Here is a 19,285-nt window from a genome sequence, read left to right as displayed (position 1 = left end):
CGGACGTCTCCGAGGCAGAGGGAAGCTTGGCAATTGGCACAAAGTGGGCGAACTTGCTGAATCTGTCCACGATAGTCAGAACGACCGTGTTCCCCTCAGAAGCGGGCAACCCAGTGACGAAGTCCAGGGCCAGATGCGACCATGGTCGCCGGGGAATAGGAAGGGGTGAAGTAGTCCAGAGCTGGGCCGATTGGTACTCTTATTCTGCGCACACACTGGACAGGCAGCAACAAAACCCCGGTATCCTCGGCCATGGCAGGCCACCAAAAACGTCTGCGAAGAAACGCCATTGTCCGAGCCACGCCAGGGTGACAAGCCATCTTGCTGGCGTGGGACCATTTGAGGACAGCAGGACGAACCGACTCAGGCACAAACAACCGACCGGGTGGACCGTTACCGGGACCGGGCTGAGTCCGAAGGGCCGCCAGCACCTCCTCCTCAATCTTCCACATCACTGCTCCCACGACGCAGTTCCGGGGGAGAATTGTCTCGGTCTTGGACCCACTCTCCTCCGTCTTGGAGAACATCCGGGACAAGGCGTCCGCCTTGCCGTTCTTAGATCCAGGTCGGAACGTCAGGGAAAACTTGAATCGTCCGAAAAACAACGCCCACCTGGCCTGACGGGGAGTTGAGACGTTTAGCCGATTGCACGTAAGCAAGATTCTTGTGGTCAGTCCAGACAATAAACGGTTGCTCCGCCCCTCCAACCAGTGGCGCCACTCCTCCAAGGCAAGTTTCACCGCGAGAAGCTCCCGGTTACCCACATCGTAATTCCTCTCCGCAGGCGAAAGGCGACGAGAGTAGTAGGCGCAGGGATGGAGTTTACTGTCCGTGGAGCATCGCTGCGACAGGATGGCGCCAACTCCCACATCAGACGCGGCCCACTTCAACGACGAACTGACGGGCCGTGTCCGGTTGAGAGAGAATCGGTGCGTTGGTGAATCGCCTCTTCAAATCCAGAACGCTCGATCCGCCTCCGGATTCCACTTGAAGGTCCTGATACTGGAAGTCAAGGCAGTTAACGGAGCGGCCACACGGCTGTAATCCCGGATGAATCTGCGGTAGAAATTCGCAAACCCCAAAAAATCTCTGGAGCTGCAATCTCGTACCGGGCTGGGCCCATTCCAGAACCGCTCTAACCTTCTCCTGGTCCATCCTAATCTCTCCCCTGGAGATGATGTACCCGAGAAAGGATGTCGTGTGGGCGTGAAACTCGCACTTCTCGGCCTTCACGAACAGGCGATTCTCCAACAATCGCTGCAGAACCTGCCGGACATGCTGGACGTGGTCGGAAGGTTCCTTCGAGAAGATCAGAATGTCATCCAGGTAAACAAACACAAAGAGACCGATCATATCTCTCAGGACGTCGTTCACCATACTCTGGAATACCGCTGGAGCATTGGTCAGTCCAAACGGCATCACCTGATACTCGAAGTGACCCATCGGTGTATTGAAACCCGTCAACCACTCGTCCCCCTCTCTGATCCGGACCATGTGATACGCATTGCGTAGGTCTAGCTTGGTGAACACCGTAGCACCCTGTAAGGAGTCGAAGGCAGAACTCATCAAGGGCAGGGGATACTTGTTCTTGACCGTGATGTCATTCAACCCCCCGATAATCAATACACGGTCGAAGAGAGCCATCCTTCTTACCCACAAAGAAGAATCCTGCCCCCAGGGGTGATGACGAGGGACGAACGAGACCAGCAGCTAGGGACTCCTTGATGTAGGTCTCCAAAGCCTCACGTTCAGGTCGGGAGATACTGTATAACCTTCCCTTGGGGTAGACAGCTCCAGGGAACAGGTTGATGGCACAATCATATGGTCGGTGGGGAGGGAGTGACAGAGCCTTCTGCTTACTGAAAACTTCCCCCAAATCGTGATATGTCTCGGGAACCAGGGACAAATCTGGGGGTTTAGCCTCAATCACCTGACTGGGAACCGAATGGGGACAGGCAGTCTTGAGACAGTTAGCATGACAATCAAGGCTCCAACTCGTTACCTTGCCCGTCACCCAATCGAACGTGGGATTGTGTTCCTTCAGCCAGGGGTATCCAAGGACCAGAGGAACATGGGAAGACGGCAGAATGAAGAATGAAATCATCTCAGAATGATTCCCGACAACAGCATCTTAACCGGTTCAGTCCTCATCGTGATACGTGCCAGACTACTGCCGTCCAGAGTGGTAGCTTCAATGGCTTCCGGCAATTGCTCCTTGGAAAGCCCCAGCTGTTCCACCAACTCGGCATCTAGAAAGCTTCCATCGGCACCTGAATCGATAAAGCGTTAATCGCTAAGCTCTGATTCCTGTTCATAAGGGTAGCCGGGAAACGGGGGTCTGACAGAGGTATTGAGAGGTCGAAACTGGCTCGCTAAAAGTCCTCCCAACTTTAGCGAGCCGCGCAGTTTGACGACCGCCGGGAACCAGTGGCGAGGTAATGTCCCGAACCACCACAGTAGAGGCAACCGTTAGTCCTACGTCTGTGTTGGCGCTCCTCCTTGGTTAACCCCGTGCCGCCCCACTTGCATGGGTTCAGAATCGGGAGACAGAACCTCTCCACTAATCCTGTGTGGTGGCCGATGATCGACGTATTCTGATCCAATCCCCGACCCGACTGGAACCTGAGAAGCTGATCGGTTGGACGGAACCCATTGCTTCTCCCTCCTTCGCTCTCGGACTCGATTATCCACCCGAATAGACAAGGCTACCAAGCTGTCCAGGTCACTAGGCTCCGGATAGGAGATCAACTCATCCTTGAGCTGCTCCGACAGACCCTGGTAAAGGCCGCTTGCAGAGACTCCTCATTCCACCCACTCTCTCACAGCCAACGTCTTGAACTCGATCACGAAGTCGGCCACGCTGCGAGTTCCTTGGCGAGCGAAAACAGGCGCTAGCTGCGTCCCTCCCTCGGACGGAATGGTCGAAGAGCTTCCTCATCTCGGCCGTGAACCCCTGGTATGAAGCCATGCAGGGATCCGGTCGTTCCCAAACGGCTGAAGCCCACTCCAGCGCTCGACCACGCAGCAACTCAATCACAAAGGCTATCCTAGCCTTGTCTGTGGCATAAGAGTAGGGCTGTAGATCGAACACTAATCCACACTGCATAAGGAAGGAACGGCATCTTCCCAGCTCCCCCTCATATTTATCCGGCGTCGGAACCTTGGGCTCACGGAAGGACACAGCTCCAGAAGCGGCAGGCGAGATGGGTGAAACCGGTAGTGGATCCTCCACCGGAAACTTGCGTTGGTTCTGGACCTCCGTCAGACCGGTAGAAAGGTTCCGAACTGACAACGCGATCTCCTGTAGTACCGTGCTATGATGGCCCAACATCTTCTCCTGCTGGGTAATGGCATGGCGGAACAGAGTCCAGGTCCGCTGGGTTCATTACTGGCCGGATCGTTCTGTCACGAGTTACAAAGCCAGAACCCAGAAGCAGACCAGGACAAGGTAAGTTGAAACGAAGGTGAGTGTTTATTTACAAATTCAAGAGTGATGCTGAATAATCCAGGGAACAGAGCGGGCGGCGTTGATTAGTTGTTGGGGGTGCAGTGGTTGATCCCATCATGGGTCGGCAGCCGCCGACCACCAGGCAGAGGTTGGATGAAGGTTCCGGACGGGTGACTGCAGATGGAACAAAACGGAGGTAAGTAAACAACAAACCAACAAGGTGCAAAAACAACAAAACTAACGCTAGGCTCTAAGACTGATACTCTGGTAAACCTACTGTTCATGGCTAACGATCCGGCAGGGAATGGATGTTAGGCCAGAGCCTAAGAAGGGTGATGATCAGGACCAGGTGTGCAGATTGCTGATGGGATGCAGGTGCGGAAATCAAGGGAGCTCCCCGGAGCGTTCCCGAACCCTCGGGAAACTGGAGATCACGAACAGAAAAACTAGTCCACAGACAGGACCCGACTCAGACTGCCGGGATCGTTACATATACACAACATTCATACTCCGTGTGGAACCATGGCTGAGGGTCTATACAGTACCAGTCAACAGTTTGGACACACCTACTCATTCAAGGGTTTTTCTTTATTTTTACTATTTTCTACATTGTAGAATAATAGTGAAGACATCAAAACTATGAAATAACACATATGGAATCATGTAGTAACCAAAAAAGTGTTAAACTAATCAAAATATATTTTAAATTTGAGATTCTTTAAATAGCCACCCTTTGCCTTGATGACAGCTTTGCACACTCTTGGCATTCTCTCAACCAGTTTCACCTGGAATGCTTTTCCAACAGTCTTGAAGGAGTTCCCACATATGCTGAGCACTGCTTTTCCTTCACTCTGCCGTCTGACTCATCCCAAACCATCTCATTTGGGTTGAGGTCAGGGGATTGTGGAGGCCAGGTCATCTGATGCAGCACTCCATCACTCTCCTTCTCGGTAAAATAGCCCTTACACCGCCTGGAGGTGTGTTGGGTCATTGTCCTGTTGAAAAACAAATGATAGTCCCACTAAGCCCAAACCAGATGGGATGGCGAATCGCTGCAGAATGCTGTGGTAGCCATGCTGGTTAAGTGTGTTCTAAATCAATCACAGACAGTGTCACCAGCAAAGCACCCCCACACCATAACACCTCCTCCTCCATGCTTTACGGTGGGAACTACACATACGGAGATCATCCGTTCACCCACACCGCTTCTTACAAAGACACGGCAGTTGGAACCAAAAATCTCAAATTTGGACTCCAGACCAAAGGACAAATTTCCACCTGTCTAATGTCCATTGCTCGTGTTTCTTGGCCCAAGCAAGTCTCTTCTTCTTATTGGTGTCCTTTAGTAGTGGTTTCTTTGCAGCAATTCGACCATGAAGGCCTGATTCACACAGTCTCCTCTGAACAGTTGATGTTGAGATGTGTCTGTTACTTGAACTCTGTGAAGCATTTATTTGGGCTTAAATTTCTGAGGCTGGTAACTCTAATAAACTTATCCTCTGCAGCAGAGGTAACTCTGGGTCTTCCATTCCTGTGGCGGTCCTCACGAGAGCCAGTTTAATCATAGCGCTTGATGGTTTTTGCGATTGCACTTGAAGAAACTTTAAAAGTTCTTGAAATTTTCCGGATTGACTGATCTTCATGTCTTAAAGTAATGATGGACTGTCGTTTCTCTTTGCTTATTTGAGCTAAAACACATATTTTATAAAGCAGATTATCTGTAGAATAATCAGAAATCATGACTAATGGATAATCTGAATATAGGAATTCATACAATGGGTGAATGCTGATTGGTTAAAACAGCATTCCAGCTGGTGTCTATTTCACAAGTTACCACCGGCTAAATCTATGATGTTAAAATGCCTATTTACTCTGTTCCATCTGACTGCCCAATCCACTGTCTCATCAGCCCAGCCAGGCACTTTAAAAATCGTTATCTCCACTATAAAAAGCATCTAGACATTATCTCACATTTCTTTTAGACTAACATTTAGTTTTCAACAGCGGAGATTTGTATAAACCTTGCTGTCTGTCTCTCCGACATTTGCAACATTATTTCAATATTCAAATTCGATCTCCAGCTAATGAACGAGTCGGGGCGAGACAGACATGCAGGCAGCTTTTCTCAGCCAGTCGAAATCATGAATCAGCATCATTTTTATGCGTATATAGAAAGAACTATCAATAGAAAACAGGTCAATCGAAACGAAGTGCAGCTAGTTTGCAGTCTTTCCAGCTTCAGTTTGAAGTGATTGTGTTAGCTGTGTTGTTGGCTAGCTCCTCTGAACAACAGTGTCCTGACGAGTAAGCACATTTTCTATGCCAGGTGAAATCCCGCCTCATTAGCTCATTGTTATGGATGTATCCAAATAAATGTCACTAGAAAACAGCTTAAACAAATGCAAATGCAGATACTTTGTTGTTATCTGGCTGCACTTGACGTGACTGTAAGTTAGCCTTAGTTGGCTAGCTAGCAAGCAAGGGATAAGAACGTTGCCAGCCAGTATGGCAATGGAACATTTAGAACGAACTACTGGGTCATACAGTAGATGTGTGTGTGTGTGTGTATGTATGTGTGAGAGCTTGCATGTGCACGCGTGTGTGTGTGTGTAAACCATCACACAGTAATTAGCTGACTAAACAGTACAGCGGCGGAACACAGTCAGATTGAGATGACAGTAATATAACATAATATTACAGCTGCATTAAGACAAACCGGGGTCAGCTTTAGTACAGTGGTAGTAAAATTGTCCAATTCCACTTCCAGTTGAGCGGTGTTTGGGGTGGGGGGGGTGTGGGGGGGGGGGGCTGACAGACAGACGGACACGTTTCGACAAACGGAATTGAACTAGCCTTAATGCTGAGGAAACCCAGTTAGGTGTAAAAGATGTTATTGGACTCATTAGTCAGAAAGAAAAACAGCCGACTCATTCTACTTTGTTTCCCAAATGGTACCCTATACCACACACTACTTCTGACAAGGGCCCATAGAGAATACAGTGCATTCGGAAAGTATTCAGACCCCTTTACTTTTTCCACATTTTGTTACGTTAAAGGATTACATTGTTTTTTCTCCTCATCAATCTACACACAACACCCCATAATGACAAAGCAAAAACAGGTTTTTAGAATATTTTGCAAATGTGTTAAAAAAAAAAAAAACGGAAATATTACATTTACATAAGTATTCAGAACCTTTACTCAGTACTTTGTTGAAGCACCTTTGGCAGAGATTACAGCCTCGAGTCTTCTTGGGTATGATGCTACAATCTTGGAACACCTGTATTTGGGGAGTTTCTCCCATTCTTCTCTGCAGATCCTCTCAAGCTCTGTCAGGTTGGATAGGGAGTGTCGCTGCACAGCTATATTCAGGTCTCTCCAGAGATGTTCGATCGGGTTCAAGTCCGGGCTCTGGTTGGGCCACTCAAGGACATTCAGACACTTGTCCCGAAGCCATTCCTGCGTTGTCTTGGCTGTGTGCTTAGGGTTGTTGTCCTGTTGGAAGGTGAACGCTCTGGAGCAGGTTTTCATCAAGGATCTCTCTGTACTTTGCTCCGTTCATCTTTCCGTTGATCCTGACTAGTCTCTCAGTCCCTGCCGCTGAAAAACATCCCCACAGCATGATGCTGCCACCACCATGCTACACCGTAGGGATGGTGCCAGGTTTCCTCCAGACGTGACGCTTGGCATTCAGGCCAAAGAGTTCAATCTTGGTTTCATCAAACCAGAGAATCTTGTTTCTCATGGTCTGAGAATCCTTTAGGTGCCTTTTGGCAAACTCCAAGCGGGCTGTCATGTGCCTTTTACTGAGGAGTGGCTTCCGTCTGGCCACTGTACCATAAAGGCCTGATTGGTGGAGTGCTGCAGAGATGGTTGTCCTTCTGGAAGGTTCTCCCATCTCCACAGAGGAACTCTGGAGCTCTGTCAGAGTGACCATCGGGTTCTTGGTCACCTCCCTGACCAAAGCCATAAAAATTATGTAGGCCACTGTGTTCTTGGGGACCTTCAATGCTGCAGAAATGTTTTGGTACCCTTCCCCAGATCTGTGCCTCGACACAATCGTGTCTCGGCGCTCTACGGACAATTGCTTCGACCTCATGGATTGGTTTTTGCTCTGACATGCACTGTCAACTGTGGGACCTTATATAGACAAGTGTGTGCCTTTCCAAATAATGTCCAATCAATTGAATTTTCCACAGGTGGACTCCAATCAAATTGTAGAAACATCTCAAGGATGATCAATGGAAACAGGATGCACCTGAGCTCAATTTAAATCTAGAATTGGCATCCTATTTCGCAACAAAGCCTCCTTCACTCATGCTGTCAAACATGCCCTCGTAAAACTGACTATCCTACCAATCCTTGACTTCGGCGATGTCATTTACAAAATAGCCTCCAACACTCTACTCAGCAAATTGGATGTAGTCTATCACAGTGCCATCCGTTTTGTCACCAAAGCCCCATATACACTGCTCAAAAAAATAAAGGGAACACTTAAACAACACAATGTAACTCCAAGTCAATCACACTTCTGTGAAATCAAACTGTCCACTTAGGAAGCAACACTGATTGACAATACATTTCACATGCTGTTGTGCAAATGGAATAGATAACAGGTGGAAATTATAGGCAATTAGCAAGACACCCCCAATAAAGGACTGGTTTTGCAGGTGGTGACCACAGACCACTTCTCAGTTCCTATGCTTCCTGGCTGATGTTTTGGTCACTTTTGAATGCTGGCGGTGCTTTCACAGAGTCTACAACCCACACAAGTGGCTCAGGTAGTGCAGCTCATCCAGGATGGCACATCAATGCGAGCTGTGGCAAGAAGGTTTGCTGTGTCTGTCAGCGTAGTGTCCAGAGCATGGAGGCGCTACCAGGAGACAGGCCAGTACATCAGGAGACGTGGAGGAGGCCGTAGGAGGGCAACAACCCAGAAGCAGGACCGCTACCTCCGCCTTTGTGCAAGGAGGAGCACTGCCAGAGCCCTGCAAAATGACCTCCAGCAGGCCACAAATGTGCATGTGTCTGCTCAAACGGTCAGAAACAGACTCCATGAGGGTGGTATGAGGGCCCGACGTCCACAGGTGGGGGTTGTGCTTACAGCCCAACACTGTGCAGGACGTTTGGCATTTGCCAGAGAACACCAAGATTGGCAAATTCGCCACTGGCGCCCTGTGCTCTTCACAGATGAAAGCAGGTTCACACTGAGCACGTGACAGACGTGACAGAGTCTGGAGACGCCGTGGAGAACGTTCTGCTGCCTGCGACATCCTCCAGCATGACCGGTTTGGCGGTGGGTCAGTCATGGTGTGGGGTGGCATTTCTTTGGGGGGGGGCCGCACAGCCCTCCATGTGCTCGCCAGAGGTAGCCTGACTGCCATTAGGTACCGAGATGAGATCCTCAGACCCCTTGTGAGACCATATGCTGGTGCGGTTGGCCCTGGGTTCCTCCTAATGCAAGACAATGCTAGACCTCATGTGGCTGGAGTGTGTCAGCAGTTCCTGCAAGAGGAAGGCATTGATACTATGGACTGGCCCGCCCGTTCCCCAGACCTGAATCCAATTGAGCACATCTGGGACATCATGTCTCGCTCCATCCACCAACGCCACGTTGCACCACAGACTGTCCAGGAGTTGGCGGATGCTTTAGTCCAGGTCTGGGAGGAGATCCCTCAGGAGACCATCCGCCACCTCATCAGGAGCATGCCCAGGCGTTGCAGGGAGGTCATACAGGCACGTGGAGGCCACACACACTACTGAGCCTCATTTTGACTTGTTTTAAGGACATTACATCAAAGTTGGATCAGCCTGTAGTGTGGTTTTCCACTTAAATTTTGAGGGTGACTCCAAATCCAGACCTCCATGGGTTGATACATTTGATTTCCATTGATAATTTTTGTGTGATTTTGTTGTCAGCACATTCAACTATGTAAAGAAAAAAAGTATTTAATGGCGGCAGGTAGCTTAGTGGTTAAGAGCGTTGTGCCAGTAACCGAAAGGTCGCTGGTTCTAATCCCCGAGCCGACTAGGTGAAAAATCTGTCGATGTGCCCTTGAGCAAGGCACTTAACCCTAATTGCTCCTGTAAGTCGCTCTGGATAAGAGCGTCTGCTAAATGACCAATTATTTTTATTTTTTATTTTAATTATTTAAGATTTTCATTCATTCAGATCTAGGATGTGTTATTTTAGTGTTCCCTTTATTTTTTTGAGCAGTGTACTACCCACCACTGTGACCTGTACGCTCTCGTTGGCTGGCCCTCACTACATATTCGTCACCAAACCCACTGGCTCCAGGTCATCTATAAATCACTGCTAGGCAAATCCCCGCCTTATCTTAGCTCATTGGTCACCATAGCAACACCCACCCGTAGTCTGCGCTCCAGCAGGTATATCTCACTGGTCATCCCCAAAGCCAACACCTCCTTTGGCCGCCATTCCTTCCAGTTCTCTGCTGCCAATGACTGGAACGAACTGCAAAAATCTCTGAAGCTGGAGACTCTTATCTCCCTCATTAACTTTAAGCATCAGCTGTCAGCGCAGCTTACCGATCACTGCACCTGTACACAGCCCATCTGTAATTAGCCCACCGCCCACCTCATCCCCATATTGTTATTTACATTGTTATTTATTTTGCTCATTTGCACCCCAGTATCTCTATTTGCACATCATCTTCTGCTCATCTATCACTCCAGTGTTAATACTAAATTGTAATTATTTTGCACTATGGCCTATTTATTGCCTTACCTCCATAACTTGCTACATTTGCACACACTGTATATAGATTTTCTGTTGTATTTTTGACTTTATGTTTTGTTTTACCCCATATGTAACTCTGTGTTGTTGTTTTTATCGCACTGCTTTGCTCTATCTTGGCCAGGTCGCAGTTGTAAATGAGAACTTGTTCTCAACTGGCTTACCTGGTTAAATAAAGGTGAAAAAATAAAAACTAGAGTCTCGTAGCAAAGGGTCTGAATACTTATGTAAATAAGGTATTTTTTTTAAATATATATACATTTGCAACAATTTCTATAAACCTTTTTTTTTCGCTTTGTCATTATGGGGTATTGTGTGTAGATTGATGAGGAAAAATATGTATTTAATCAATTTTAGAATAAGGCTGTAATGTAACAAAATGTGGAACAAGTCAAGGGGTCTGAATACTTTCCGAATGCATAGGGAATAGAATGCCATTGGGGCCGAAGCCAACAGAGGAGAATGACAAGAGAGATTTAGGATCCAAGACGAGTATAATAGCTATTTTGTATTAAAGGTGTACGTATTAAACATGAGTCATGAGTCACCATGGTAACGCCAGTTGGTAACCCCATGGTAACCTGCTGGACCACTCAGAGGTTATAAAGAAGTTAATGGTGGTGGACCAATCATTAGCTGAAAGTATTACCGTTAGCCTGTAATGAATCATTGGTCTGATGACAGATTTTAGTCCTCCATCCTCCTTCCTATCCTCTAAGAGTTATCAAGACCTCAATAACCACCTCTATTTGGCATCACACCGATGAAATCGATAAAATATGAAATATCAACATGTTAGTCAACAAATAAAGAAAAAGAAGGAAGGCCTACTGATCATTAAAATGGAAGGATTAGGGTTAGGATTCTAGCTTTAGATGGAAGGATTAGTTTTAGGGTTAGGATTCTAGCTTTAGATGGAAGGATTGGGGTTAGGATTAGGATTCTAGCTTTAGGTGGAAGGATTGGGGTTAGGATTAGGGTTAGGATTCTAGCTTTAGGTGGAAGGATTAAGGTTAGAATTCTAGTTTCAAAATGGAAGGATTAAAGATTAATCCAGATTACGGCTATCCTTTAATTAATCATAAATCTGATGACAACTTTAATCCTCCATCCTCCCCTTTAAGACCCTCTCACCTCCTTACCCCCACCTCATAGTGTCATCCTCCCCTTTAAGACAACTAAAATGAGTTTTTATATTTCTCTGTGTGTGTGTGTTTCAATAGAGATTCAAAAAATGTTTTTGTCCAGGACTAGGCATAGACTGAGGCTAGCACCTAACAGATGTTCTGAACTTCTACCCAGCGCTGCAAGGCACCCAGGTATTAGAAGGACCCCATGACCTTTCACCCCACTGCACACACTGACTGGCTGGGAACTCAGTCGGGGTCTTACTATTGAAAGTAAGATTAGTAGAATACACCAGGTGCAATTTCAAAATTTGTTTGTGCAAAATGTTTCCATGAACTTGTCCAGTGATTTTTTTTTTTTTTTTTTTTTACATTTAGAAAGTTTGCGTCGAAAATAGATGCGACAATTGTCTGCTACAGCGTTTTCCTTGTAACTATATATGTGATAACATCCCGTTTCTCTCTCCACCGTCAAAATGGGCCACAAAAATGGTTTTGCCGCGAGGTTGGGACCATCACACCCAAATTTCGCCTAGGGCCCCAAAAGGCAAGAGCCTGTCCTACACACACACACACACGTTTGTTTTACTATCCTTGTGGGGACCGAAAAAATGATTCCCATTAAAAATCCTATTTTCCCTAACCCTTAACCTAACCCTAATTCTAACCCTTACCCCTAAGCCTAAAATAGCCTTTTTCCTTGTGGGGACCGGCGAAATGTCCTTGTTTTTTTGGTCCCCATAAGTATAGTAAAACCAACACACACACACACACACACACACGACATCACAGGGCCAGTACACGCCTGGGTGTGTGTGTGTGTGTACAGAACAGTACATGCGTGGGTGTCTCAGAAATGTCAGAACTAACCAGATAGTTGAATCTCCCTCATCTCCCTCTCTTCTCATGCAATTTTTGTTGCTATCTCTATATCTCATTCTTTCTCTCCAGGTCTCTTCTTCTTCTTCTTCATCTCTCTCCTTTTTCTCTCTCTCTGTCTCTGTCTCGGTCTCTCGAACAGGGGCAGGGAGCGGGGCAGGAGAGATAGGGAGACAGACAGGAGGCAGGAGATAGGGAGACAGACAGGAGAGATAGGGAGGCAGACAGGAGGCAGACAGGAGAGATGGGGAGGCAGACAGGAGAGATAGGGAGGCAGACAGGCGAGATAGGGAGGCAGACAGGAGAGATAGGGAGGCAGACAGGAGAGATAGGGAGGCAGACAGGAGGCAGGAGATAGGGAGACAGACAGGAGAGATAGGGAGACAAACAGGAGAGATAGGGAGGCAGACAGGAGAGATAGGGAGGCAGACAGGCGAGATAGGGAGGCAGACAGGAGAGATAGGGAGGCAGACAGGAGAGATAGGGAGGCAGACAGGAGAGATAGGGAGGCAGACAGGCGAGATAGGGAGGCAGACAGGAGGCAGGAGATAGGGAGACAGACAGGAGAGATAGGGAGACAGACAGGAGAGATAGGGAGACAGACAGGAGAGATAGGGAGACAGACAGGAGAGATAGGGAGGCAGACAGGCAAGATAGGGAGACAGACAGGAGAGATAGGGAGGCAGACAGGCGAGATAGGGAGGCAGACAGGAGAGATAGGGAGGCAGACAGGAGGCAGGAGATAGGGAGACAGACAGGAGAGATAGGGATACAGACAGGAGAGATAGGGAGGCAGACAGGAGAGATAGGGAGGCAGACAGGGGAGATAGGGAGACAGACAGGAGAGATAGGGAGATAGACAGGAGAGATAGGGAGGCAGACAGGAGAGATAGGGAGGCAGACAGGGGAGATAGGGAGGCAGACAGGAGAGATAGGGAGACAGACAGGAGAGATAGGGAGGCAGACAGGCGAGATAGGGAGGCAGACAGGAGAGATAGGGAGAAAGACAGGAGGCAGGAGAGATAGGGAGGCAGACAGGAGAGATAGGGAGGCAGACAGGAGGCAGGAGATAGGGAGACAGACAGGAGAGATAGGGAGACAAACAGGAGAGATAGGGAGACAAACAGGAGAGATAGGGAGACAGACAGGAGAGATAGGGAGGCAGACAGGCGAGATAGGGAGGCAGACAGGAGAGATAGGGAGACAGACAGGAGGCAGGAGATAGGGAGACAGACAGGAGAGATAGGGAGACAGACAGGAGAGATAGGGAGGCAGACAGGAGAGATAGGGAGGCAGACAGGAGAGATAGGGAGGCAGACAGGGGAGATAGGGAGGCAGACAGGAGAGATAGGGAGACAGACAGGAGAGATAGGGAGGCAGACAGGAGAGATAGGGAGAAAGACAGGAGGCAGGAGAGATAGGGAGAAAGACAGGAGGCAGGAGAGATAGGGAGGCAGACAGGAGAGATAGGGAGGCAGACAGGAGAGATAGGGAGACAAACAGGAGAGATAGGGAGACAGACAGGAGAGATAGGGAGGCAGACAGGCGAGATAGGGAGGCAGACAGGAGAGATAGGGAGACAGACAGGAGAGATAGGGAGGCAGACAGGAGAGATAGGGAGGCAGACAGGCGAGATAGGGAGGCAGACAGGAGGCAGGAGATAGGGAGACAGACAGGAGAGATAGGGAGACAGACAGGCGAGATAGGGAGGCAGACAGGCAAGATAGGGAGACAGACAGGAGAGATAGGGAGGCAGACAGGCGAGATAGGGAGGCAGACAGGAGAGATAGGGAGGCAGACAGGAGGCAGGAGATAGGGAGACAGACAGGAGAGATAGGGAGAAAGACAGGAGAGATAGGGAGGCAGACAGGAGAGATAGGGAGGCAGACAGGGGAGATAGGGAGGCAGACAGGAGAGATAGGGAGACAGACAGGAGAGATAGGGAGACAGACAGGAGAGATAGGGAGGCAGACAGGCGAGATAGGGAGGCAGACAGGCGAGATAGGGAGGCAGACAGGCGAGATAGGGAGGCAGACAGGCGAGATAGGGAGGCAGACAGGAGAGATAGGGAGGCAGACAGGCGAGATAGGGAGGCAGACAGGAGAGATAGGGAGACAGACAGGAGAGATAGGGAGGCAGACAGGCGAGATAGGGAGGCAGACAGGCGAGATAGGGAGGCAGACAGGAGAGATAGGGAGGCAGACAGGAGAGATAGGGAGGCAGACAGGCGAGATAGGGAGGCAGACAGGCGAGATAGGGAGGCAGACAGGCGAGATAAGGAGGCAGACAGGAGAGATAGGGAGGCAGACAGGAGGCAGACGGGAGTCAGACAGGAGGCAGACAGGAGAGATAGGGAGGCAGACAGGAGAGATAGGGAGTCAGACAGGAGAGATAGGGAGTCAGACAGGAGAGATAGGGAGGCAGACAGGCGAGATGGGGAGGCAGACAGGAGAGATAGGGAGTCAGACAGGAGGCAGACAGGAGAGATAGGGAGACAGACATGAGAGATAGGGAGACAGACAGGCGAGATAGGGAGTCAGACAGGAGAGATAGGGAGTCAGACAGGAGGCAGACAGGAGAGATAGGGAGGCAGACAGGAGAGATAGGGAGGCAGACAGGAGAGATAGGGAGGCAGACAGGAGAGATAGGGAGTCAGACAGGAGGCAGACAGGAGAGATAGGGAGGCAGACAGGAGAGATAGGGAGGCAGACAGGAGAGATAGGGAGTCAGACAGGAGAGATAGGGAGACAGACAGGAGAGATAGGGAGACAGACAGGAGAGATAGGGAGACAGACAGGAGAGATAGGGAGGCAGACAGGAGAGATAGGGAGGCAGACAGGAGAGATAGGGAGTCAGACAGGAGAGATAGGGAGACAGACAGGAGAGATAGGGAGACAGACAGGAGAGATAGGGAGACAGACAGGAGAGATAGGGAGACCTGATTGTATGGTATTAGTCTCTAATGCTCCACCTGAATGTTTGGTATTAGTCTCTAATGCTCCACCTGAATGTTTGGTATTAGTCTCTAATGCTCCACCTGAATGTTTGGTATTAGTCTCTAATGCTCCCACTGAATGTTTGGTATTAGTCTCTAATGCTCCACCTGATTGTATGGTATTAGTCTCTAATGCTCCCACTGAATGTTTGGTATTAGTCTCTAATGCTCCACCTGAATGTTTGGTATTAGTCTCTAATGCTCCACCTGAATGTTTGGTATTAGTCTCTAATGCTCCACCTGAATGTTTGGTATTAGTCTCTAATGCTCCCACTGAATGTTTGGTATTAGTCTCTAATGCTCCACCTGAATGTTTGGTATTAGTCTCTAATGCTCCACCTGAATGTTTGGGATTAGTCTCTAATGATCCACCTGAATGTTTGGGATTAGTCTCTAATGTTCCACCTGAATGTTTGGTATTAGTCTCTAATGCTCCACCTGAATGTTTGGTATTAGTCTCTAATGCTCCACCTGAATGTTTGGTATTAGTCTCTAATGCTCCACCTGAATGTTTGGTATTAGTCTCTAATGTTCCACCTGAATGTTTGGTATTAGTCTCTAATGCTCCACCTGAATGTTTGGTATTAGTCTCTAATGCTCCCACTGAATGTTTGGTATTAGTCTCTAATGCTCCACCTGAATGTTTGGTATTAGTCTCTAATGCTCCACCTGAATGTTTGGGATTAGTCTCTAATGATCCACCTGAATGTTTGGGATTAGTCTCTAATGCTCCTAACCCTAGCCCTTAACGTAATTCTAACCCTAGCTCTAATTCTAACCTTAACCCTAAACCCCCTAGAAATAGCATTTGACCTTGTGGGGACCAACAAAATGTCCCCAGTTGGTCAAATCTTAGTAACGCAACGGAAAACACAAAGACAAATCTTAAAACCTGCTCACACACACACCCTTGTCTTACCGTGACGATGAGTCCCCTCTCCTGGAAGTATTTGACCAAGGGGATGGTGTTCTGTTTGAAGTTGGTGAGGCGGCGTTCCGTTGCGTTGGGGTTGTCGTCAGGACGACCCGTCGCCACCGCGCGCTTCTCCAGGCGCTCCTTCAGACGGTGGTTTGCACAGGACAGGAACACCACTAGGTCCGGAGTACAGATCTATTGGTGGAGATGTACATTATTATATTATTCAGACAGTGGTGTTATGTTCCCTAAAGACAAACATAAATTACGTCGCTAACAACAAAGGAGTCACTTCGACAACCAAAACAAAACAGAAGGGGTTTCAAACGTGTTCTGAAAAACCCACGTGGGATTCCCACTGAAAGGGTCCTAAAAGACACCATGGATGCCTACTAGATTTTCCTCAGACAAGACAAAGTAAAGGAAAAAGCCACACCAACTTAGGATAATGATTTACAAAGAATAAACGTAATAGGTAAAAACACCAGATGTAGGCTTTGTTTGGCTTCCTAAAGTGGAAGAGCTAACGAGAGGTGTAGTGAGACAACTCTCTGGGCCAGTGCAGGTGAAATATATTCTGACTAATGAGACAACTCTCTGGGCCAGTGCAGGTGAAATACATTTGGACTAACGAGACAACTCTCTGGGCCAGTGCAGGTGAAATACATTTGGACTAATGAGACAACTCTCTGGGCCAGTGCAGGTGAAATACATTTGGACTAATGAGACAACTCTCTGGGCCAGTGCAGGTGAAATACATTTGGACTAACGAGACAACTCTCTGGGCCAGTGCAGGTGAAATACATTTGGACTAATGAGACAACTCTCTGGGCCAGTGCAGGTGAAATACATTTGGACTAATGAGACAACTCTCTGGGCCAGTGCAGGTGAAATACATTTGGACTAATGAGACAACTCTCTGGGCCAGTGCAGGTGAAATACATTTGGACTAATGAGACAACTCTCTGGGCCAGTGCAGGTGAAATACATTTGGACTAATGAGACAACTCTCTGGGCCAGTGCAGGTGAAATACATTTGGACTAATGAGACAACTCTCTGGGCCAGTGCAGGTGAAATACATTTGGACTAATGAGACAACTCTCTGGGCCAGTGCAGGTGAAACTCATTCTGACTAATGAGACAACTCTCTGGGCCAGTGCAGGTGAAATACATTTGGACTAACGAGATGATTCTCTGGACCAGGTGAAACACATCCTGACTAACGAGATGACTCTCTAGGCCAGGTGAAACAAACCCTGACTCACGAGATGACTCTGTCGGCCAGATGTAACACGTCCTGACTAACGAGATTACTTTCTGGGCCAGGTGTAAAACCTATCCTGACTAACAGGATGATTCTCTGGGCCAGGTAAAACACATCCTGTCTAATGAGATGACTCTCTGGGCCAGGTGCAACACATCCTGACTAACGATATGAGTCTGTGGGCCAGGTGAAACACATCCTGGCTAACAAAATTACTCTCTGGACCAGGTGAAACACATCCTGACTAAAGATGCTGTGAGTCGGGAAGCAGGAGCGACTGGAATTATTTTCACTCTATTGGGTTTCAGTGTGTATGTACAGTGGGGAGAACAAGTATTTGATACACTGCCGAGTTTGCAGGTTTTCCTACTTACAAAGCATGTAGAGGTCTGTAATTTTTTATCATAGGTACACTTCAACTGTGAGAGACAGAATCTAAAATAAAAATCCAGAAAATCACATTGTATGATTTTTAAGTAATTGATTTGCATTTTATTGCATGACATAAGTATTTGATACATCAGAAAAGAAGAACTTAATATTTGGTACAGAAACCTTTGTTTGCAATTACAGAGATCATACGTTTCCTGTAGGTCTTGACCAGGTTTGCACACACTGCAGCAGGGATTTTGGCCCACTCCTCCATACAGACCTTCTCCAGATCCTTCAGGTTTCGGGGCTGTCGCTGGGCAATACGGACTTTCAGCTCCCTCCAAAGATGTTCTATTGGGTTCAGGTCTGGAGACTGGCTAGGCCACTCCAGGACCTTGAGATGCTTCTTACGGAGCCACTCCTTAGTTGCCCTGGCTGTGTGTTTCGGGTCGTTGTCATGCTGGAAGACCCAGCCACGACCCATCTTCAATGCTCTTAGTGAGGGAAGGAGGTTGTTGGCCAAGATCTCTCGATACATGGCCCCATCCATCCTCCCCTCAATACAGTGCAGTCATCCTGTCCCCTTTGCAGAAAAGCATCCCCAAAGAATGATGTTTCCACCTCCATGCTTCACGGTTGGGATGGTGTTCTTGGGGTTGTACTCATCCTTCTTCTTCCTCCAAACACGGTGAGTGGAGTTTAGACCAAAAAGCTATATTTTTGTCTCATCAGACCACATGACCTTCTCCCATTCCTCCTCTGGATCATCCAGATGGTCATTGGCAAACTTCAGACGGGCCTGGACATGCGCTGGCTTGAGCAGGGGGACCTTGCGTGCGCTGCAGGATTTTAATCCATGACGGCATAGTGTGTTACTAATGGTTTTCTTTGAGACTGTGGTCCCAGCTCTCTTCAGGTCATTGACCAGGTCCTGCCGTGTATTTCTGGGCTGATCCCTCACCTTCCTCATGATCATTGATGCCCCACGAGGTGAGATCTTGCATGGAGCCCCAGACTGAGGGTGATTGACCGTCATCTTGAACTTCTTCTATTTTCTAAAAATTGTGCCAACAGCTGTTGCCTTCTCACCAAGCTGCTTGCCATTTGTCCTGTAGCCCATCCCAGCCTTGTGCAGGTCTACAATTTTATCCCTGATGTCCTTACACAGCTCTCTGGTCTTGGCCATTGTGGAGAGGTTGGAGTCTGTTTGATTGAGTGTGTGGACAGGTGTCTTTTATACAGGTAACAAGTTCAAACAGGTGCAGTTAATACAGGTAATGAGTGGAGAACAGGAGGGCTTCTTAAAGAAAAACTAACAGGTCTGTGAGAGCTGGAATTCTTACTGGTTGGTAGGTGATCAAATACTTATGTTATGCAATAAAATGCAAATTAATTACTTAAAAATCATACAATGTGATTTTCTGGATTTTTGTTTTAGATTCCGTCTCTCACAGTTGAAGTGTACCTATGATAAAAATTACAGACCTCTACATGCTTTGTAAGTAGGAAAACCTGCAAAATCGGCA

The 19,285-nt window shown here is 48.0% G+C and overlaps 1 protein-coding gene across 1 annotated transcript in view; it reads right to left on the bottom strand.

Moving 5' to 3' along the window:
- Positions 1–19,285, bottom strand: part of ak5 (adenylate kinase 5) — a 204,959-nt gene that overhangs the window by 86,525 nt on the left and 99,149 nt on the right. Inside the window, exon 6 of the mRNA XM_041895479.2 lies at positions 16,126–16,317. Within this exon, the coding sequence (XP_041751413.2) occupies positions 16,126–16,317 (192 nt within the window). The remainder of the gene's footprint in view (positions 1–16,125; positions 16,318–19,285) is intronic.

Source organism: Coregonus clupeaformis, unplaced genomic scaffold (genome assembly GCF_020615455.1).
Source record: "Coregonus clupeaformis isolate EN_2021a unplaced genomic scaffold, ASM2061545v1 scaf0105, whole genome shotgun sequence".
NCBI lineage: Eukaryota > Metazoa > Chordata > Actinopteri > Salmoniformes > Salmonidae > Coregonus > Coregonus clupeaformis.
Note: the sequence above shows the minus strand (reverse complement) of the source record. Positions and strands in the feature narration are given on the sequence as shown.